The sequence below is a fragment of the Narcine bancroftii genome, chromosome 13, assembly GCF_036971445.1.
Source record: "Narcine bancroftii isolate sNarBan1 chromosome 13, sNarBan1.hap1, whole genome shotgun sequence".
Classification (NCBI taxonomy): domain Eukaryota; kingdom Metazoa; phylum Chordata; class Chondrichthyes; order Torpediniformes; family Narcinidae; genus Narcine; species Narcine bancroftii.
The window spans coordinates 30,996,963-31,021,229 of NC_091481.1; the positions used below are offsets into that span (position 1 = coordinate 30,996,963).

At 40.7% G+C, this 24,267-nt stretch overlaps 3 protein-coding genes across 10 annotated transcripts in view; 1 reads left to right on the plus strand and 2 right to left on the minus strand.

Annotated features, from left to right (window-relative positions):
* LOC138749053 (1-phosphatidylinositol 4,5-bisphosphate phosphodiesterase zeta-1-like) overlaps positions 1-12,164 on the plus strand; it is a 54,503-nt gene extending 42,339 nt beyond the window's left edge. For 2 of the 3 annotated variants that reach the window (XM_069910107.1, XM_069910110.1), the window contains 4 exons: positions 1,656-1,825; positions 3,557-3,689; positions 5,160-5,309; positions 11,997-12,164. In XM_069910107.1, the coding sequence (XP_069766208.1) occupies positions 1,656-1,825; positions 3,557-3,689; positions 5,160-5,309; positions 11,997-12,079 (536 nt within the window). In that variant the 3' untranslated portion in view covers positions 12,080-12,164. The remainder of the gene's footprint in view (positions 1-1,655; positions 1,826-3,556; positions 3,690-5,159; positions 5,310-11,996) is intronic. The other variant, XM_069910108.1, reaches the window with a different exon arrangement.
* Positions 1-24,267, minus strand: part of plekha5 (pleckstrin homology domain containing, family A member 5) — a 429,638-nt gene that overhangs the window by 318,829 nt on the left and 86,542 nt on the right. The window lies entirely within an intron of this gene.
* LOC138748689 (phosphatidylinositol 4-phosphate 3-kinase C2 domain-containing subunit beta-like) overlaps positions 17,841-24,267 on the minus strand; it is a 90,144-nt gene continuing 83,717 nt past the window's right edge. The window contains exon 17 of the mRNA XM_069909296.1: positions 17,841-18,343. Coding sequence (XP_069765397.1) covers positions 18,185-18,343 — 159 coding nt within the window. The 3' untranslated portion in view covers positions 17,841-18,184. The remainder of the gene's footprint in view (positions 18,344-24,267) is intronic.

Below are 24,267 nucleotides of genomic sequence, written 5' to 3' on the forward strand. Positions count from 1 at the left end.
AGTTCCACACTAACTCCAACTAACTTTGCTTTTGAGAGGTCTTTCTTCACATTGAGAGGAATATTCCCTCTTCCTGGATTCTCCATGCAGTGGGACTTGGGTAGAAAAGCAATATAATCAGTTGGAAATGATTATGTAATGCTTTAATCTGTCAGATCATGGACTATATCCTCATGGACCATGTCTGGGCTCCAGTTTCACACATCCATGCAGTATTCCGTGTTGCAGTTGAATAAGCTCTTTAAACTATCCATTACAAGCAAGTTGCTTCAAGTTCATTTCCTTGTCAGCTGCCATCTGAAGCCCTTATTCAGAGTGAACTTGTCTTGGCCAAATGACATGTTAGAATGGAGATGTCAAGTTATGTATGAACCTCTCTTAATTAGAGTGCATCCATATTAAATGAGAACAAAAATTGTGGAACTTGGTCTTAAAAAAGATTGAACTGTGGAAATTAAATCCAGACAAATCACTTCATAAAGATATAAGACCATGTTAAAGACCTGCAAGGATTTTTAGTGTCAAGAAGAACTGAGGTAACCTGCTTTCCTTTCAGTTCTTTCGTTGAAATTACATAGAGTGAGTGGTTGAGATAATATTTTATGTCAGGGCTCGTGAGCCACATGCGGCTCTTTGACATATAACGTGGGGCTCGCGGCAATACTCTATAATCCGTTGTACTATTGTCCTATGCAAAGGATCTAAAATTCTTACCTTGACAACATAGTCTCAACACTGCCGCCATCTTCCTGCCCACTCCAATGCACGGGCCCCATTAATTATTTGCAAAGTCTCAGCACTCCTCCGTGAGGCCCATCTGCCCTGTTTGACTACTGTACAGATTTAAATGGCCCGTTAGAGGAGCTGACAGTGGTTTATTTTAAAATAGCCAAATAAAATGTAAATCAATGGTTCTCAAACTTTTTCTTTCCACTCACATACTATTTTAAGTAATCCCTATGCCACAGGTGCTCTGTGATTAGTAAGGGATTCCTTAAGATGGTCTATGAGTGGGAAGGGAAGGTTGAGAATCATTGCTCTAGACCCAGTTGTTACTGAAATATTGGCTTGAGAAAAATTGTCATTGGCCCATTTCCTTTGGAGTTCTGAAACCATGCACATAACGAGTCAATGAGGTACGATTAAAACAGTGGCTTTCAAACTTTTCCTTTCCACCCACATGTCACCTTAAACAATCCTTTACTAATCACAGAACACTCTTGGCATAGGGAATACTGAAAGTGGTATGTGAATGAAAAGAAAAAGGTTGAGAACCACTGCTTTAAAGGATAATTCATTATTAAAATATTTTGATTTGCTTTTAACAGCATCCATTGATCAGCAGTAAGTGCCAGATTTGGGTGGGGTTCATCTTGTTAAAGGGTATAGCTCGAAAGCAACATTTTAGGTGGAAATTCCAGGGTTTTCCTATACAGAGTTGTCCTATGATATATTGGCTGAGACAGGAATTGTAAGAGCCATTGCTCGTAATGGTGTGATCACATGATTGTTGCAGCTCTCAGACATCTGAAGCTTATCGTATGTGGCACTTATACTAGGCAAGTTTGACCATCCTTATTTTATACTATGTGGAGCCAAACACTTCTGTTTACATTTATCACGACCTTATTTGATCTTTTATTCTGTGTGTGCAGTTACTTTGAACTATGGGATTCCTGGATTAGGCATGGACCTTAACAGAGGCAAGTTTCAGGACAATGGAGGATGTGGCTATGTCCTTAAGCCACATTTCATGACCGATGGCTCTAAATTTTACCCACTGGCTTCCAAACACACCTTTGATCCAATAATTGCTTTTATACAGGTTTGTACTTTGTATTGCATCAAAATGAACCAAGCAAGATTAATTGAAGTAACTATAATTCACAGGAATAGATGTAACAAAGTTAACTCACAGGATGCATTAATTCAGGTTGTTGTGAAAAATTTATAATAAACAGAGGAACCGGTTAAATCGGGATTGCTCTTAATTTGTCCAAAAAAAATGTTTAAGCACCATTAGTACCATTCTTTTCATTTATTTTCACCCGATGCTGCGTATGGAAAGTCCATAAGTCTGAAATGCCAACTCTTTGTTTTCTCCCACTGATGCCAGTCCACCCACTGAGTTCCTTCAGCAGATTGTATTTAGTTTCAGATTCCAGCACCTGTGTGTCTCTGGTTATGAAATCTTATGGTTTCTTTTGCCTTGCCATGTGACTGATGAACTGGTTATAACTGTCGGGCCAGTGTGTTTATTATTCTATTGTGAAGTGACAAACTATACATTAAAATGATCATTCTAAGCTCAGTGAAATTCAGTCAGTGGAAGTAACAGATGAGAGGGATCATTCATGAGCAATGTGTAATCAGACTATCTCATCTCGTAATGATTGACTAATTGAGGATCAGGCATTGTAGAAAGGAGTAAATTAATCCTTTCTAGCCGGACTCTATCATCCAAATATTTATCAACAGAGAGGTGAATGATCCCTTAGAGTTCAGGCTTGGGTGTGCTATCCAGCTGGAAGTTTACTTTGAAGATCTAAAATAACTCCGTTTAGCTTCTTTGGTGATTTATTTCTCATTGACCTGTGAGAAGTTGACTCTTGTAAAGAATTCCCATTTACTTCTTCCGCTGAAGCTATCTCACAAGTCATGAAATTCTTCTTTCTGAATCTCCAGGGTACTTGTACGTATTATTGGGGATCCTTGCATCAATCTCCTCTCCCTCACTTCACATTTCCCTTCCACCCTTCCCCACCCTTTCAGCCGTTTTCCAGCCACCTGACAGATACTCTGACTGTGAATGACTCTAACTGAGTGACTGAAAGACTTAAACTCAGAGCTGAGCGAGCTTCTAACAATCTTAATGGAAGCCTTTAAGATTAATGAACATGGAAATGCAATGGTAGTCTTGGTTGCTGCAGCTCTCCAGATACATACATTAAACACACAAGCAATAATTTAAACATAAGTAGCACTTAAAAGGATAATTAGTTAAGCATTTGATTTTGGATTGGGGGGGTTATCAAGGTGTTTCTATCTGGGAAAACCACGGCCAATAGTGATCTGTCATAAAATCGAATGGGGAATTAAGAAAAAAATTCAGAAGGTGGTTTAAAAAGTACAAGGAGCTGTTCGAGTAAAGTCAAAAGGGATAAAAGAAAAATAGGTCTGCTGTTTTGACTGATGGATTGGGATAGAAAGAAGCAAGAACATTGATGTGGGCCAGAAAGGTGCAATATTCCATTCCTCGAACTCCCCATCTTAACAGCGAATCATCTCACCACTTATGCTATACATAAGCTCGGTAAGGAAGAGTCCCGCTTCTGATACAGGACAACATGAATGTGAGGGTAAATTGCTGATTCCTTTAAGGATGGTGAGTGGAAGAAACATTCCACATAGCTGTTGGAAAATAACTTTTTTCTTGAACCAGGAGGTGCTGGATTTCAGGGGCCTGTCTCAGAAAGGATTGAATACCCTGATTTAAAAACAAAATACGGTGTTTGTGTTTCTAAAAGGCTGATTGATCAATTTGGTCTTTGCTTAGATCATTAGTGGTCACCACCTACCAGTCTGCAGGCCACAGAGTAAAATATCATCTGATCCCTGTGTACAAGTAGAGATATATGGTGTGCCAACAGACAGCACAATTCAACAAACCAAGGCCTTACCTTCAGCAGGTAAGGGAGTGTGAATGCTTCCAAGGAATGATGTCATGTTGCTAAATCAAAAACATTCGGTAATTTTTTTTCTAAAACTATATTTCCAAGCAAAACAGTAATTTAAATGAATCCTTAACAAAAAATACGATTTTCTTTATGACAAAATCCCACAATTAATTAAAATTTCTAATTTTTACGACTTCCTCAGTGCTTTTATGTTGTTACCCACAATGAATTGTAGAAGTCTAGATGCATTACAGTCATCCTTTCAAACCATTGTACCATTGTTGTCAACAGGCATTGATTGAGGTAATTTATGTATTGGAAAAGAATTTTGCATTAGCAGTGCAGAATTAATCCCTTTGCCTCAATCCCTCTGTTTCTCTGTGTCTTGCCATTAGTAGAGTAACATGGTTTCTTTGTTATAATAGATATTACATGATCCATGGCTACATCAAAAAATCATATTCCTAAACTTAGTCCATACTTTCCTGAATAACAATTGAAACGAATGTTTTTAAATTTAAATTTAGACATACAGCATGGTAACAGGCCATTTTTCGGCCCACAAGTCCGTGCCGCCAAATTTACACCCCATTAGCTTACATCCCTGGTGCGTTTCAAATGATGGGAAGAAACTGGAGCCCCTGGAGAAAACCCACTCAGACACGGGGAGAACATACAAACTTCTTACAGACAGCGCGGAATTCGAACTTTGGTCAGGTCCTGATCGCTGGTGCTGTAAATATATTGCACTAACCGTAATAATTTATTTAACATGGAATCTCTAATATTTCCACCATAACTCTTGAAAACTCAGATTAAAATGGTGGTCTTGGCCTTCATTCTCTTGTGGATGTTGTCCACAACATGATGGGACACATCCATATCTTCAAAGTGGTGTAAAGTTCCATTAAGAACCTTAAATATTTGAAGGCAGAAGCATTTGAAAATATAGAGGACTTCATGATAATATTCACTGCAGATTAATTTCTCATTACGTTCTGAGGAAGGAATTAGTTTACAAAGACTTGGTTGTCCTAAATCTACTTGCATGTTATAGAAATTGATGCATTAATTGACATCATTCGGACTTATCAATGAACACGTCTCAATGATAGAGTGGAGGCTGGTGTACTTCTGTTAATCAACATGTCTTTGAAGCAATAATTCCCTTCTTGCAGCAATGGTGTGAAAATGCAGTGAATTTGTAGTTGGCCAGCAGTGAAACTCAAGTAAATTTGCTCCAATGAAGTTAAAAGCTCAGAAAACAGCGATCAGAAACAATGCCTGTTTCTCCCTTCAGTTTGTCAGTCACAACAACAAAAGTTGAGATAGAAAGACTCCAAAGGCATGAGCAGTCTTTATATAGGATAGGTCTTCAAAGAGGTGTGGGTGTGGGTGTGGCAAGCTAAGTGATAGATACTAATGCTCTCATTATTCAAACTCTGGTACCATCAAACTGAAGTGTTCCCTTTTTTTTATAAGGATGCCACCCCAGATGGAATGATTGTTTGGTCTTTTGTGTTCAAGTTCCGGAACTTGCACTTGTACGATTTACAGTTAAAGACACGAACCCCTCCAATGAGAATAATTTCCTTGGTCAATACACATTGCCATTTACGAGCATGAGAAAAGGTAAAGTTGTCACGGGACTTCCTGGCTGCATTCTTGCAATTAAAATCTGTCATCAGTGAGAATTCCAATAAGATATTAATGATTCACCATTGCTGATCTGTCATGGAAAACTAAAACAAAATTCTCAACGTAAATGTCACCAAAGAATAAATATAACCACAAATTATACACAACATATCAATTGTGATTATTGCAGAACAATGGGATGGGCAGTATCTATGTCGATGTTCGAGCAAAATTTTACATCAACTTCAATTTGCATTCTGTCTTTAAAGAGCCCATGAAATAAAAATAGAGGGATCAGGATCAAATTATTGGTCAGGGAAGTGAGTTTTTAAGGAGGAAGTGGAGAGGGTATGGTTCACAGAAGGATTCCAAACTGGATGGCAGAAAAAAATGGTTGGCAATAGGGAGGAGAATGAAAGAGGTGTATCCATTCCAGAATCAAAGAAGGGAGCATTTGGGGTGGGTTTGCCTCTTTCTTAGAAACCTTATGGAAATGGCGAGGGGTAAGGCCATCCATCAATTGAAATGGCTTGAAGATTTTTGACTCAAGAGTTAAATAGGATGAGACTGGGCGAGGAGGATGATGCGGAAAGGATTGGAAGCTGATGCAGCAGAGTTAATTTACATGGGCTGGTGAATGGGCAACACTCACTAGACACGGTGACAAGGGAACAGCTGGTTGTGCGGAACAGTGGCGACTTAATTCCGTTCTCTCTTCAAAATTCATTTTCCCTCCTATTCTTCCTGCAGCACATCCTTCTTTCTCTCAGTTCCTTCTTCATCTGGGCCCCAATGCATCGAGTGTTAATTAATGCTGGTATTTATTGTTCCTGGTCTCTGATGGAATCAAAGATGTACACTAACTCTCAGGTTGGGATCCTTTGTAAAGATCTTGGCCCAGTGCCTTCTTTAAATTAGTTATTGTGACAGTGTTAAATAAGGAAAGTAGGAGATTGGAGATACATCCAGCAAATCACAATGCTTTAAGGGGTTATATAGAACATTTATTCGATAAAATGTATTCATTGTAATTCACAGCAGCAAACTCAATTTAATATTGATCCTCAGCAGAGCGAAGGATGTTTTAGAAGGTAAATTTATTCATAATATTTCAATTAAACGAGCAAAAGGGGGAAAAAAACCTAAACACAGAAAATAAAATTGAATTTGGTGAACAAAGAAACAACTCCTTGGGTTTTCATGAATTGAGTTGGTCACAGAAGACGTGGTGTTCTTAAAGGATCGTCAAACCTGAAAGAAGATTTAAGAGAGGGGATTTAAAAGAGCCTTGGCCTTGCACCATTTTCTTTTGAAATCCAAGATGCCTTGAAGGTCAGTTGCTGGTACATTTTGCTTTTGGAGCTCAGCTTCAGACCAGGGAGACCTTGTGATGAAGGAGGAATCCTACTGATTTAAGTAGGTCTCTGATCCTGTGGAAACTGTGTCCTGATAAGTGCTTGACTAGTTTCACTGTATTTCAATACTTTCAGGTATTGTTTCAATGTTTTAATCAGTTCTAATTTACTGTTGTACATGAAATAAATTTGTGGTAGCATTTACATATTTCTTTATCAGAAACTTTTAAAATTGTGCGAAAGCCTTTGTCGGCTGGGAAAGGACATCAGCACTTTCTGGGATTAGAGCCTTCAGAACACTGCCTGACCCCTATCTGCCACTTAGAGCCTTATCTGCCCTTCTGGGATCAGTTCATCTGCACTCGGAAAACATAGGAATAGACAGAACTATGCACAGAGAGTCCAAGTAGTAGGCTGTGTCCCAGATAGGATGGCGCAGCTGGCAGATCAGCTTTAGCTATCTGCGGTCAATCCTCGTCAGAGGCTGAGAGGCAGGAGTATGTATGTCTCTTTGTGATTGCGTGTGGTTACCCTGATTTCCTCCAACACTCCCAAAGTGCAGATTTTTAGCTTAATTGGCCACTGAAAATGCTTTTAGTATGTAAGAGAGTGGCAGAATCTGGAAGGAGTTGATGGGAATGTTGGGGTGAAGTTAAAGAGAAGATCAGTGGGGAACAGGATTGCTCTATGAATCAGTGTAGGTTCAATGGGTCAAATGATTTTCTTCTGCGTCGTATGAAAATATTAGATTAAAGTACAATTTCATGGCTTCCACAGGTGATCTGCAAAAGATTAGAAACAAAATATAAAATTGGTCTTATTTATTAACTCTTCATAAAATGAAACACCACACTTTTGGGTAGAGTATAAAATGGGATTTAAGCCAGTTTAAAAGTAAACATTAAGGAATTATTGCTGCTTTTTAAATTTAAAAATGAACTACTGTTGCATACATGACAGCAGCGATAAAGATTAGCCCAGATGGTGTTATATTTAAAATAATATTTTAAATTATGTAATTAATACTTATGTAATTTAACTCTTATCTAACTTAGCTAAATTTATATACAATTATCTAACTTCAACTTCAGCTTTGCACGAATATATTGGTGTGTGTGGAAAAACCAAGCCACTACAGCTCAAGGCACAATTTTTGAATGACAGTTACAAGTTCAAAGTTCAGAAATTCTATGATGACATGTGGCCTTAAGATTGATGTGATGCACAGGCTTTTGGTCGTTGAGGCACGCAGACCTTAGATGAATGGTGAGACACTCAGGCTTTAAATGGTTGAGGCACACAGGCCTTAGATGAATGATGAGGCACACAGGCCTTAGATGAATGATGAGGCACACAGGCCTTAGATGAATGATGAGGCACGCAGGCCTTAGATGAATGATGAGGCACACAGGCCTTAGATGAATGATGAGGCACACAGGCCTTCGATGAATGGTGAGACACTCAGGCTTTAAATGGTTTTGGCACACAGGCCTTCGATGAATGGTGAGACTTGCAGGCTTTAAATGGCTGAGACATTCAGGCCTTGGATGAAGTTAGCAATTCTTGAAGTGGATGAAAGAGACTAGGGCGAGATAGAAGGTTGATTAGTCATGACACCCTGGGTGAGGTGCTTCAGAGAAATGTCCTTTCTTCAGCAATTAGAATGCTTTTTGTGGGTCAGTAGAAGTAGAGTGCAGTTTTTCTTCTGCAACTTGAAAACCCCTTTCGTGGGTCGTAGAAGTGGTCACTCGTTCCTCAGTAAGCAAAAGGAGGTACTCTGACAGTGTTGTCTGTGACCAGTCGATGAGGCTGAGTGGGTTTCCCAATCCCACAAAGGAGGCCGAAGAGATGTTTCTCTTGTGCTGCTTCCTTTAAAATGGCATCCAGCCACTCCTCTGCATTCAATCTTAATCTGTTGGTCACATGGTCTCTGTGCCTGGGTTTTCAAGACCACCACCTTGCTTCTCTTCAAATGTATCCATTTTTAGACCACAATGCTTTCAGCCTGCCAGTTCAGTAATTAACCGCCAATCGGCCTTTAAAGTGTCTAGTGTGAAAGCAAAATCAGCTCAACGCTGGCGTCAGATGACATCATCTCACACCGGGGATTGACGCCTCGACCCCTAGTACAATCCCTTGCATCTGCAGATGCCGGCATTGCAATCAGGCAAGTATGAAACGGGTAATTGCATTGTGGGATTGAAATGACCCAAGTTTTTGCGTGAGTGCAGGAATGTGAAGGAAGAAAAGATTAAAATGAAAGTATAAACTTTGCCTTGGGAAAGTCGCGGGGGTTGGGGGGGGGGAGAGAAGAGAGAGGAGAGAGAGAGAGAGAGAGAGAGAGAGAGAGAGAGAGAGAGAGAGAGAGAGAGAGAGAGGAAATAAATAACAATAGCGAACAATTTTTAACAGCTGGGAAAGTTGGTAGCGCTGTAGCTCAGAATTTATAAACACCATGGGAAAAAGCAATGGTGGACCTGACTTCCTAGAATTCCATGCAGCAGAGAAACCCCTCCATGAATGCTCTGTGCATGCAGCTGGGCATACAGCCCTTTCTCTGCTGCATGGAATTCTGGGAGGGCAGGTCCGCTATCACTTTTTTCTCCACGGTATTTATAAATTGTATGCGATAGTGCTACCAACTTTCCCACACTGTTTAAAAATTGTCTGCTTTTGCTATTTATTGCTATCACTTTCCCACGGTCCCTTTGAAAAGTTTATATAGGTCAGCACCACAGCAACAGGGGCTGAAGGGCATGATTGATTTTGTTTAAATATAAGATCATAATACATTGATGAGGATTTAGGGCAGGTCCATCATCGCTCGATGCCTCACGACGTCACTGGTGGAAGGTAGAACAGTTCCATCCCCGGGGATGGCTCCTTGCAAGTGTGAAAGCATTCACTGTCCCCAGTTAGGAGTGGTCAAGTGTGAAAAGCCAAACCCCCGTTCCTATCCCAGGACACTGAACGGCCAATTTAGTGGGACACAAGTGTGAAAGGGCCTATAGACGCTTCAAATCCTGCAGGCAGGTTGTTAAATCTGTTCTCTTAAAGGAATAGCCCCAAACAAATAAAATGAACTGAAAAATGGGGGTGGGGGGGGGGGGGAACATCACAATACAATGGAGCACTGGCTAATATATGCTTTGTGTGGCCAATTGAAATTCACTGCAAGACATTCAAATCAAGATTCACAGAAATTCATTAACTAAACTCATTAGCCTAATTCATTAGTTTTTTTAAAAATGTTAATATCTGACTATATTTTTATATTAAATTCACATTGAAAAATAAACATTTAAAAATCAGGTACAGAATAAGAAAAACAACCATAGCAAATAGACTACACAACAGGAATAGCAGGCACATGGTTAGACAGTAGAAGTGAAATGTGGAGGTTTAATTTTCAATAAAAGAATTGTCAGCATAAGTTTATAAACTGCACTGATGAAGCATCTTCAATATTTTGCATGGTACTTCAGTCTTTTTTGGGTGATGATCATAGGATCTAAGCTTCGATAGTCTGACCAGAGACATTAATCTAGGTTAATCCGCACCATTATCTGACAAACATGACAGGATATGGCAGTGCTCTAATGGTGTAAATGTAATTGGCACTGATAAAACTCAGAAAGGTGGATACATTGGCAGAATTCATAATGTCGAAAGAGGTGTTCAACTGTAACAAACAGAGGTCTCAGTCGATCAGTCCTTTAGGAAGCAGGATTTAATGGACAGAGTGATTCATGATTGTGACCCAAGGCTATGCAATCTTGACAAGTTAACTGCACAGGAGGAATCATCTTTTTTACAGTTAGTTTTCAAGAGTCATTCAGTCATGTTCAGCGTGAAAATGGGCTCTTTGGCCCAATCGGTCCATGATAACTTAGTGGCCTCTCCGAGCTTGTCCCATTTGCTTGTATTTGGCCCTTATTCCTCTATACCTTTCCTGTCTATGCATCCGTCCAAATACATCTTAATTTCTGCCATTGTACCCACCTCTATCATTTCCTCAGCCAGTTCATTCCATTTACCTATCACCTTGGGATGTGATGTTAAAATTGGTGAGGCCAAATTTGGCATTGGTGAGGTGGCACAGATGTACTTGAAAGTTGCCGGGGTGATAGGGTCTAAGTTAGAGGGAAACGTTAAATAAGTTAGGTCTTTATTCTTTGGAGCGAAGAAGGTTGAGAAGGGATTTGATTGAGGTATTTAAGATTATTAGGAGTAGAGATAGAGTTGACAAGGAGAGGCTTTTCTTTTTTCCTTTAAGAAAGGGGGAGATACAAACAAGAGGACATGAGCTGAGAGTTAAGGGGCAAAAGTTTAGAGGAAACACGAGGGGTCTTCTTTACTCAGGGAGTGAGCTGGAGACAGGCTCAATATTAGCATTTAAGGACCGGAAAGGAATGGAGGGTTATGGGTTGAGTGTAGGTCAGTGGGGTTAGGTGGGAGAAAGTATTTGGCATGGATTAGAAGGGCCAAGTTGGCCTGGTTCTTGTGTGCTGTAATGGTTCTATCTTCTGTGAAAAAGTTGCCTCTCATGCCCCTTTTGAAAACTTTCTCCTCTCACTTTAAATCTATGTCTCCTAATTTTAGACTCCACAACACTAGTGAAAAAGATTATGTCTTTTCACCTTACATATGCTCCTCATTAATATTCCTGTATGAGATCAACCCTCAGCTTCCATCCTGTCCAGTTTCTTCTTGTAACTCAAGCCCGCCAGTCCTGGTAACTTCCCTGTGAATCTCTGTGCACCTTAAATGACACTCGTCTTGCGTTCATAAGCTGGTGTGTAAATATAGCAAGAGTTCGAGTGTTGCCCTGAGCCATGTCCTCTTTCTTTTCCTGTTGGAGGAGCAGAAGCACTTGACAGAATTACTTCAGGAAGAATTTACCAAGACAGTTGTTCAAACTGCAGTTTAATTCGAATTTTTTTTCCTTCATCATTCTTGCCATCTCTTTACCTCGAGGTATGGAGGAGCCTGCTTTTTAAATGCAGCCTATTCTTCTCTCCAAGATCCTTCCAGCATGGGGAAAGTGGTGTTTCTTCTTGCCTTTTGTGGCATTACAATAGTATTCGTGGTGTGAGGCTGGCTTGGGGTGGGGGGGGGGTAATATATTAATCTGACCACTTCATTCATCTGTTGCGTTAACACAGTTTCATTATCTCTATCTCCGTGGTCGACATTTGCCAATAGGGCAGATTTGTGGAAGAGGAACAGAGTTCAAAATATATATTTTAGAGCAATGTAAAATTGTGATTTTTCCTTTTGCGCATTACTTCATTTTCCTAACCATTATTCAATGCTTTGTTCCCAGGTTATCGTGTAGTCCCACTGTTAAACCCTGATGGTCTCAGCTTGTCTCCAGCCATTCTGTTTGTGTATGTATGGTATGCATAAAGCTTGTCATCTAAGGAACAACTTTGTCTCATTTTACCATGCCAATTCCAAATGTTTTATCAAAATACAGTTCATAACTCCAGAATGTTCATGTGTCATTTATTGCAATGATCAGAAGTCAGGCTAAAGTATTACTTCATGTTGTGTGAATATATTCTGCTTGAATTGCTTTGCAACTAACTGGCACACCACCGTATAAGTCAGGGCATTAAATTCATTGTTATCAACAAAACCACAATATAGAGGTAATGAAAGTATTGCTACAGCTTCCCATGCACATAAAAACAACATAACAAGTGGAGCTAAAGGATAATAAAAAAGGAAGAGGGGAAAAATTATTGTGAACATTCGAAAGATTTTACTCACAGTGTAAAAGATCTTCCGAGTCAGTTGTGCAGATAGATCTTTGGTTTCCTTGAAATTGTGTTGTGAGGTATCCTTATGATTTCCTTCATCACTGTCTACTGTGATTGTTCAGCCCTTGCTCAGTGAGTAATTTTAATGACCAATCGCTCTGTGTTAGTAAAATGATGATTGCTTTCTTAACCTCTACACCCCCCCTCCCCCAAAGATAGTGGGCTACTTAGAATTCGACGCAGTCTTAAAAAGAGGAAACCCATGCTTCGAAATTGAGCACACTTAGAGGATTTTATACTTGTTTTACATGCAAAGCCATGTTAGATTGCACTGGTTATTGCTTCCTGGTTGATCCGTGACCATTGCCATATTTTGCTGGGTGCATCTGGTGTGATTCAGAGTACTGCAGCTGATGTTTACCTGGCATAAGGCGCGTGCGTGCGCGCGCGTCAGGTTCCCAACACCACCAGGCTGTCACCTGCCCCCAAAATCTCCATGCAATTTACGGCCACAGAGAACACATTATTAAAACCTGGATGCTTGAGACCATCCTTTGGAAGAATATAGCCTGAGGAGTGAGTCTTTACTCCCATATGTATCTGAGGCCAAAGACAATTGTTCTGTGTAAATATTATTTGAGATGGGAATTATCTCAGTGAATTTACAGTGACACAGTTCCACAAGATAACCACAGATTTCTTCCCTCATACTCCTTTAGTAAAAAAATGCCTACCACTTGTTTTCCTGATTGCAGTACTTGAATATTAACTTTGTATTGATGACCAACCTCAGCACCTCAGGGTTGTGTACTCAGCCTACTCCTGTTCATGGTACTGAACCACAAATGTATCATCAGATCCAGCTCCAACAGTGTCATCAAGTTTCCACAACAGTAGTTGGCCTTGTCAGCAACAACGATGAGTCGCACTTCAGAGAAGAGGAGGAAAAACTTGTGATTATAACAAGCTGCGTCTCAACATAGTCAAGATGAAATAGATGATCGTGGACTTCAGGACAACCGGGAAGGACTACCCTCCACTACAAATCAACAAATCTTATAGTAGAGTGGAGAGCACCAAGTTCCTTGGAGTTCACATAACTCCTGACCTATCATGGACACACAACATCTCCTCACTTGGCAGGAAGACACAATGGCGACTGCATTTGCTGAAATAATTAAAGCGGGCATGGCTACCTGCTGTCATCACGTTAAACACGTAGGAGTTCTATCGAGACCATCCTGGGTGCTGCATGACAATGTGGTATGGTTGCTGCAGAGAATGGATCGGAAGAGTGGCAGAGAGGATCACTGGAGTTCCCCCCTTCCCCGGATCATTGTCTGAAGAGGGCGTGATAAATCATCGAGGACCCCCTCCACCCTGCACACACAGCAGCTGCTCCCATCGGGGAAGAGATACAGGAGGATCAGGGCCAGCACCAGGCTGAGGAGCAGCTTCTTCCAATAGGCAATGAGAACACTGGACAACCAAAGGAACCGCTCCCTCTCACCATCCAAGACTCTCCTATTTTTGAAACAATATTTATTTATGTGTATACGTGAATACTGCATATGTATTGTTTGTGTGTTATATCTAGTTGTGTGACTGCGTTTTGCTTGGAGGACCGGAAAGCACTGTTTCGATGGGTTGTGCTTGTGCAATTAGATGATAATAAACTTGTCTTGATTCCTGGCCTCCAATTGCACACAGCTGAAGGATATCCTGCTTTTCTATTCTTCTCTGATGGTAGTTATTATTGGAGTAACATTGGGATTTTCCATCTGCCAAGCTCGTGTCCACTTACCCCCAAAGCAGTGCACATTGATAGATTAAATGTAAATTGACAGTAGTATATACATGAGCAGTAGAATCTGAGAGAGAGGTGATAGGAATGTGGGCACAACAAAAACAAAATGGGATTGCTAATAACATCAGTGCAATGGATGATTGATAGTTGGCATGGACTCAATGAGCCAAAGAGCCTGCTTCCCTGTTACATGAATCCATGCCTTTCTCAATCTGGCTTTATCACCCAGGATTCTGTGTGTCCTCCGCACCGCTTACTCTCTCACACAGCTTTGGGCAGCAGTACATTTCACTTGGTCACCTTGTCTACATCATTGATGCCTGATAGTAAATCACTCAGTTAAAATGTAATCTTTATAGTGAGTCACCTGCTTTAACATATCTACATTCAAAATAACTTTCTATTCCCACTGTCCTTTTTTTTATTTGCCTATTCTTTCATCCATGCTAATGCATTGCCCCAGTTTGTGTGAGAATCTTTTGAACCTCATCTTATCAGAAGCATCTGTACCAAATGAATCTATTTAGCTCCATTATCCTCTCTGCTTGTTACAACTTAAAAGTTAATGGATATGTCAATCATGAATTTCCTTTCAGAACTCCATACTGGTCTTGCCAATCATGAAATTGCAATTTTAAGAAAAGTTATAATAGGTCTGAACAATTTCCCCATAGCTGATGATAAATTGATCACTATAGATCTGTGGTTCACTTGAAGTTCAGAGTTTTGTTTTTCTTACTGCGACCTCTCTGTCCCCAAGGGCTGTTCTACAGTCTTGAGAATTCAAGAAGATCTAAACCAATAAATCTACCATTTTGTAACTACTGCTTTCAAAACCCAAGGATGTAGGCCACTGGATGCAGTAAATCATTTGGTTTCTGGTTTCATTAAATTTCTCCACTGTCATTTCCTCTCTAACCATAACCTCATTCTGAGGAGATCCTTTCCTTTCCATTACTCTCCAAATATTTTCAGGGCCTTCTTCTGCGAAGACCGATAAATGTATTTGCATGATACCTCTCCTATTACTTTATCCCTTGTGAGGACTTTTCCCATCTTGGTAAAGTTCCCCAATTTAACTTCCTGTACCCTTATTGTAACTTTTTCAAGCATTTATATCTCTTGGGAGTTTTTTTTTCTCATTTTATCTTTATTCCATCAATTTTTTTTGTCATTAATGGTTTCTAAAATCTTTTGACTTCCGACTTAGTGGTAAAGATTATTAGCGTCTGTTTTTGAATCTTATCCTAGCTTTGACTGTTGGTCTCATTGTGAATATCAGTGATTATTTCTTTTCTAAAATGTTTCACATTGACTAAAACATAATATGTTTTAATTTAGTTTTTCAGTCTACCCAACTGACTCACTCTGCTTTATTCAGGGTTGTAAAGGAGAGAATCTTGTGAAACTAAGCAAACATGTGCATCTTCACTGCAGCGTTCAACATTAGAAACCTCCAGGTTTCTCCAAACAGGTTTTTTTAACTGAAAGCATTTTTACAGCTGGTGTCCACCAATGACCAGATATTTACAATTAATTCAACACCTTTAGTTCGCAATTTTCTTTTCCAAATTCCGTGCAATAAAATCAATGTGCAAAGTTTGAGCTCAGTTTGGGCATCATGTTCAATACAGACGAAGTTCCTGTTCCGGTGCTGTACCCTTCTTTGTCAATCTATCTTTGAATTATTTTCCTGGCTACTTATTACGTAAATAGCATGCCTTTTCCTCACTTTAATTGTCAAAATGGCATCCTTCTTCATTTTTTTTGCCCCGCTGATGTGCGACTTTGACATTCTCTATAAATCTCTTCCCTCATGTTTTATTTAAGTCATCCTGCTGATCAATATTCAGTTCTGATGGGGGAATGTTGGAACACAGCTCCATGTCAATAATTTATTGCTCTGACTCAGTCAGTGTTTGATGTTCAATGTTCACTTCTGTCATTCTATGAGCCAGTTCTGTCCGACCTGACATTTTAACTTGTCTTCAGGACTGTTTGCCTGTACTTCACCCCTTAACCCCCTCCACTCCTCTCCTGACCCCCCACCCCACCTTTTTAATTCAGGTGGTTTTTGCTCATGGCTTGACAAAGAGCTCAGGCCTGAAACACTGGTCACCCTTCACTTCCTGCACTGCCTGACCTCCTGCGTTTCTCTAGCATCTCTGAGCTTTGCACAGAAGTCACAGTGTCTGCAGTCTTTCCTGTTAAACCTTATTTTTATTTGCAGAGATTTATGTTTGCTTCCAATTTTGTGGCTTTAATCTGAGTGTCAACATCTTTTCAGGGACAACTGTTTACAAATGTGTCATCAATCACAGCTGTCATTTTGCATTGCTATTTAAAGAGTGATTCTCTGCAAATTCAGGGAAATTAAGTCTTATGAAGGAACGTTTTAAATACAGAATTGAAATGGTGATTGACTTTCATGGGAAGGAAAGAAAGTGCTATTTTTATGTTATTTCAAGCTTTGAACGCAAATATCTTCAATCATTGTAAAGAATGATCTGCTATGATGTTTTATTGGTGTAAACTATGAAATTAAGTGGCTATGTCAGAGTATAGTTCTAAGAAGTGGCTGAGAATTTCAATAGGAAGCTTCCAGCCCCACAGACAGGTGCTCAGGCATCAGTGCCTATTCCGGTTTGATGGCTCCAATGACCTCGCTCCCCACACAATGTTGGTTTCATTACGGGGACAGTAATTGGGATTATGGATCAAGTTGACTCCAACACCAAACCTGTGGCAACACAATGGCATCTTCCCAGACCATGACTCTCCGGTGTGGTGAGATCAAAGATAGATTAGAAGCACTTCAAAAGGCTGTAAAACCCTTAGAGATACCTCAGGATAATTGAGGAGTCACACAAATATGATCTTTTCATGATTCTTCCTCAGTTGCACTTGGTCACTTCATTCAAGTGCAGGATGCCCAGTAGTATTGGACAAGGCAAGAATGACAAAAAGAAAATGCATCGTGTTATTTTTCACAGCCTTGGGTGGCTGCAAGTCAGGGTTAACTGGAAACAAAAATCAACTGATAGTTAACAGTCCTTTGGACCACATCTCTAAATGTGATGTGGGTGTCCCTTGGTCTTCATATCAACTATGTTTTAATGCCAAAGTTAATTGAACACGAACCTTCCACCAGGTCAGCCTCACCTGTTCCCGGGAATGAAATGTGCGGTAGCGGAGCAGCCACGTTAAGATGGCACTGTCGGGTTTGGGGATTCCTCGTGGCCTCGGCCATCGTGCGCGCCCTTTCGGCTGCATCATGACGTCACAGCCGACTGTTTGTTTGAAACTCATCCTTAAAGAGCAGCGTGTGAGTTTCAAATATACAGTTGAAAATAGAACTCACCTCGACCTGTGGTCTCTTCCAATCTCTCAATCGTTGTAGCTCCCACAACAATACCATATTAGCAGACATTTAACATCATCACTAATTATCGATTTTGGAGTCAAATGAACAAAGTCCAAACCATAAGACATGTGACACCTTCCACTAAAGGGTTATAACTAACACACATTCAAAATTAACACCCCCCCCCCCGCCACCACACCAAATAGTTTAAAATTTTATTGAAGTAGTCACAGATTTTGAATCCTTTATTGCACACATTTTAGAAAAAAGTATTTCATGGATTGGTGACACTTTACGATAAAGAAGTGTGAATAAAGAGATGGAGAATTATTTATCTCTTGGATAATCAGTCATTAAGTAAAGCTTTATATTAAGCTTCAGACAAAATTGCTACAGGGTAACACTCGGATCTGCTAACAGTTGTACAACAATTTACATTGTACCAGAAGCTTCCTTTAAACATTCTGAGGTGTTGAATCTGGAAGAAAATATCAAGAGCAATAGACCTAAAGACTTACAAGAGAGGAAGTCCTGTGTCTGGCGTCTGCTCACTTTCTCCTCTTCCTGCACGTGTACAATCAGATTAAGGAATTGCCTAGTTTGTACCACTTCTCTTCCTCCAGCTTTATATCCCTGAGAGGAATGTTTACAGCTCCCAGCAGATTCAGCCTACACCACACACTCAGCTGGATGACTCGGCTTGGGAGATCATTGCTTGAAATTCCATCGTACTCCAACTGCCAACGGAAAAGATGGTTTGAGATTAGAGTCTAACCCACTAAGATCTTTATGTTGTTTTTGGAAATCTCCCAATGAACAGGAGTGAAAACAGCAGTTCCAATTTTTCACTAATTTTATACAGAAACAGTAAAAACCCTGGTGTTCAAAATTCAAGCAAAAAAAAAAGTGAGGTCAAAATAAATAAGAATAAAATAATAGGTAAAAATTATCTATCTTTAAAATTGTGAAATTTTAAGTAACACTTAAAACGTTGGTGAAGATGGGAGCAAATATTCAGCCAGCGGAGGGCCTTGGCCATGCTTTGCTCACAGCAGTTGCTTGAATACATTTGTGTGAAACAGTAATGGTGTCACCCAGGTTGAAGTGCTGGTTGATGCCACACACCATTGGTGAGTCTCTTAAAACATCTCCTTATCTCTGTTTCATAAGAGTCATCTCAGTGAGAGGCTTTATCTGTAAACATGGTTAAGGAAGGGGGGGGGTTAATTATCTATAATGTTATTGTTTGTCTTTTGGACGGCTCCGTGGAGGGGGAGGAACCTGCAGATGCAGCGATGATTAAATGTTTTCAAAGAATGTGACTGAAAATAAAATAAAATGCTTTATATATTCATGGAAGTGAAGTTTGTTCAATTTATGTACAGTATAGAATTTTATTCATTTAAACAGTTTATTCTCAATGCAGGTCTTTTATTCATTGTAAGAGTAAATCTCAAGCAACCGGAAAATAAATTTCTCCAGCAGTTACCAATCCCCATAAGTATTGGATACTTAAGGGTTTCACTGTATCTAAATTATATCAAGGCTGCACCTGGAACAATCTGCAATTCTGGTCTCCTTACTTGAGACTGGCTTTGGAGGCATAGCAGAGGAGGTTCACCAGGTCGATTCCAGAGAGGAAGGGGTAAGCTTCTGAGGGAAGATTGAGTGGCTTGGAACTATACTTGCTAGAATTCAGAAGAAAGAGGGGGCATCTTGGAGAATCATATAATTGTGGAAGGGATAGAGGCAGAAAAGTTGTCCCCACTGTTGCATGAGGCTAAAACTAGGTGACTTTGCCTCAAGGTTTGTGGGGAGTAGTCGTAGGCCAGAGTGTGGAGGAATTCCCATAGAATAGTGAACCTGTGGAATTCTCTGCCCAAAGAAGTAACGGAAGTTGCCTCATTGCATAAATCAAAGATACAGAAAGATAGATTTTTGTACAGTAGTGGAATCATTCCGCTTGACCCTTAATTCCCCGATGAAGCAAAAAGCATGTAGGTGGAGCCAAGTCCACAGCCATATCAGCCATGATCTTATTGAATAGTGGAGCAGGCTCGACAGGCCGGATGACCTCTTCCCTTTCCTATTTCTTACATTATCAAATCAAGATTCAATTTATTGTTATTGTAATAAAACAGTGTCATATTACATGAAATTGCTTTCACCTGCTGCAAGAGAAACAGAAGCAAAAGAGTCGCCCCCCCCCACCCCCCCAGAGTCATCACTGAGTGTCCTCCAGTGCTTCTGCAGCCACACAATGGTCCAAACCATTGGCAACCCGAGCTCCAGATCCGAACCTCCGATACCTGGTACCCCTCCAGCCAGTTTCAAGCCAGTCTCCCGCAGTCCACAGGCCGGCCTGAGGCTCCTGACAGCAGTCTCCAGCAGCCCACAGCCTCCATGGGTTCCTCACCTCAAGGCATTGACAGCCCGCCACATGCATTGGTCTTTCAGTTGCAGAGCCCCCTCAATGGCCGCCGCTGCGGTCACCATCTCCATGGGTCATCTCCTCTGCTTCTCCTTCTCAGACAGGGGATGGTCTCCCCATTTTCTGGTGTCCTGCACCAGCCCTCCACTCTACAGGAGTCTTCAACCCCTCATGGGTGCTGCTAATCAGAGGATCCGCCATCTCGGGCGCAGACCCTGTGGTCATAGGATTTTAAATAAAGCTATTAGCTCCTTTCACGGGCCATTCAAAGCCTGTGTGAGCTGTTGGCAGTTGACTGGGTGGCTGGACCCAATTGGAATGCTATATTTGCTTCCCCCGGGTCCAAAACAGTGGCAGCGCCGGCATTTTGTAGTATTTTGTAGCATTTTCAAGTCAAGTCTAGTTTATTGTCATCTGATTGTAAAAGTAAAACCGAGGGAAACAGTTTTCTCTGGTCATTGGTGTAAAACACGAAGACACACAACAGACATAGCACACATATTGGCAAACAATACATATGCAGCACACAAGAACATAAGAAACAGGAGCAGGAGTCGGCCATCCAGCCTGTCGAGCCTGCTCCGTCATTTAATAAGATCACGGCTGATCTGATCATTGACCTAACTCCAACCACCTGCCTTATCCCCCATATCCCTTAATTCCATTTTTACGCAAAACTCTAACTGAACCTCATCTCCATTTTAAATCTACTCCCCGAATCTTGAGGATAAGTATTCATGAATATGAGAGCCCAGGATGGTTAGTGAGAGCAGTTCCTTTGGTCGTTCAGCATTCTCACTGTGGAAGAAGCTGTTCCTCAGCCTGGTGGTGCTGGCTCTGATCCTCCTGCATCTCTTCCCTGAAGGGAGTGGTTGAAAGGGGTGGAAGGGGTCCTCAATGACTTTGCGTGCCCTCCTCAGACAGTGATCCCGGTAGACCATGTCGATATAGGGGAGGGAGACTCCAGTGATCCTCTCCGCCAGTCTTACGGTCCTGTGGATTGACCTCCAATTCATTTCTCGGCAGCAACCATACCGCACTCTGAAGCAGCCGGCCAGGACACTCTCGATAGGTTGACATGATGGAGCTTTGCCCGCTTCAGTCTTCTCAGGAAGTGCAGTCGCCGTGGTGCCTGCCTGACAAGTGAGGAGATGCTGAGTGTCCATGATAGGTCTCTAGTTGTGAACTCCAAGCAAATTGGTGCTCCCCACTCTCTCTACTGTAGAGCTGTTGTGAAGTGGAGGGTGGTCATTCCTGGTTCTCCTGAAGTCCACGATCTTCTCCTTCGTCTTGGCCACGATGAGACTCAGGTTACTACTTTCACACCAATATCATGAGATTTTCCACCTCTTCTCTGCAGCGCACCTCATCATTGTTGCTGACTGCTGTTGTGTCATCCGCAGATTTGATGACACTGTTAGAGGTGGATCTGGCGATGCGGTCATGGGTCAGTAGCGTGATAGTGTGATTTTTTTAATTATTATATTCAATGAAAACTGAAAATGTTGGTGCATCTGTGTATTGAACGTGTATATGACAATGAACATACGTTGCATCTCAAAGTCTTCTCTTTGAGATTTACTTCTTACAGCAATTATAAATCTAATTCCTGCAGTAATACAAAGGACCAACTTTTGATGATCTAAGTTACTATTTACACCTGATCATTCTGAGACTTCATCAAATGCAGTGATGTATCAAGCTTAAACACATGGCACCTATGACTGACTAGTCTGGGTACGGTAATTAGATTTATTATATTCGATTGATTCCTCCAAGTATAATAAATAGAAAGCTAAAAACCGGGAACCAGCTATGGCATCCGGGCATTTACCAAGGCTTCAGCCTCCCCCTGGTTACAAGCTTTCGTAGTGGAGTGGGTTGGAATTGGCCCAAACTTTGTCTATCCATTGCAAACTTCAGGCCATGGAAAACCCTGATGCTAACGTTCCTTCTCACATGCAGTACTCTACATTATCACTGCGGAGATTGGTTGTAGTCTTCTAAACTTCTTTGAGAAGGTCCCAATCTGATAGAATATGTTATCCGGCTATTCAAGAGCAGAGAAAGAGTCAAAACTGGCATCAAAAGGCCAGAGAATTTGACATCAGTCATCTCAAAATGCTGGAATGCACGAGGAAAGGAATGATTTATAAAATAATTGGAAATAGATCAGCGAGGGTCTCCTCCCTCAGACCACGTCAACTTGGTTTACGGTGAAGAGATGATTTTCTAAAAGGTTCTGCGAGTACAACAAGGATGTAACAAGAATCGCAGACAAGCATTGATTAACGGGGGGAACCAAATTATTGAAATATGTGGGTCATTTTCACCTTGGCAAATTTTGCTATGGAGACCTTGGGGTTCTCAGGCATTTAGAATCAGTTTTAATGACTTAAATGAGTAGGTGATGCATCAGAGTTTGTTGACAACACCAAAATAGTTGGGAGCATAACTTATCAGGAAGTATGAAATGTGATAAAGGCAGATTAAGTGTTGTAAAAGGCAGTGATAGAGTAGCATCAAGGGAAACATGAGATTGAGTGCTTTACACGAGGGCAAAAAAGCAATGTTATTGAAAAGATGTGAAAATGTTAGCCAGATCAGTCATAATCTTTCTTTTAATTTTTTTTTAATTTTTAAGAAAAGATTATATTTATATACAAAAAGGACTCAGTGAATATATATCATTATGTGAATATACAAAAAAAAATTATATTCTTAAAATGCACATTAAGCCTAGAAATAACCCTTCTGTAGCTTAAGAGAAAGGAAAAGAAACAATGGACAGAGAGGGAGTAGAAGAAAAAAGGAAAAGGGGCAATTGCGGGTCGAGAGGGAGATCAGTCACGATCTTATTAAATGGTGGGAGCAGTGAAGACACGCAGAAATGCTGGAGGAACTCAGCCGGTCTCGCAGCGGGCCTTAGGAGGTAGCGATAGGTTACTGATCTTTTGGGCCTGAGCCCTTCTTCAAGGAATAGGCAGGCGCAATGGGCCAGATGGCCTACTCCTGCTCCCACTTCTTATCTTCTTATTCATTATTAGGATATAGTGTGAAACCTGGCCACTAAGTGTGAGCTAAATAGAGCACAAAACTTCAAGCAGGCAGCTGCACACTGTGGTGATACGCAATTACACCACTAGGTCACCAGTACATATCACCACACAGACACCAACTCGTCGATGTGCCAGTGGAGACCCTTCACTTCATGTCTCCAGACTGGCCTGCTGTCCGCTTGGCTCATGTTTTAATGAGAGTCAAAAATGAAGGTTGTGGGCTGCCTGTTGTTGCTCCATTTTCTGCTGTCAAGGCAGGGATAAGAGTCATGCCTGCTTATGGGATTACTCTTTGGGTGAACAATACCAGAACGATATCAATCACACTGATATTAACCATGAGCAGAAAAGTTTGTTCTTTTGTGTTCGAAAGTAGTTGCTTAATTGTGATTTAAAAATACTGAAAATGTTTTTTTTTTTACAGATCATATTTGGAAAAACAGACATAATTGTCTAAGTTTACAAGGCACCAGGTGCATCGCAGGAGATGGGAGCTCTGTTGAGATTGCAGTCTAGCCATTCACAGTTGTGTTACAACCCCCTCCAGCTAATTTGGCCAATCCCAATTTGCTGAGCCAGTAATCCAATAAACTGTGATAGTAAATGCTAAACCCATTTAGTATTACCACAGCTGATCCCGGTCTCAGATCATAAAAATGACTTAAAAGAGATTTATTAATTTACTAATGAACTCCAAAGACTTCGAGATTCACTCTGTGTTAAATGTGATTGTCTAGAATTGCAGCCAAATGTACTAAAAATAGTTAAACATGAGGGAATTCAGAATAGTGCATACATGTCACTTGAGCAGCTTCAGAATGATGTCTTGAAAGGTAAATTTTCATCCATAATGTATATTTTTTTGGAGCTGTTCAAAAACAATTTAATTATTGCTATTTGAAGTTAGATCATCAAATTCAGGAGGACATGATTAAAAAAAATTCATTGTTACCCTACTATTCTTCATTATCTCTCCTTGCTTCTTCCCCAATGCAGAATGTTTGTTTGCCATCACAGCCAGCTTCAAATGGTTGAACACAATAGCTAACCCAGTGCATTATTCTCCAGTCAGTTTTCTTATTCGGTAATCTCTTGCCCTGCTATTGTGCCGATGGAGTGATTCTGTAGTCCTGCATAATTTGTGGAGAAACCCGACCCAACAGTAGCATAA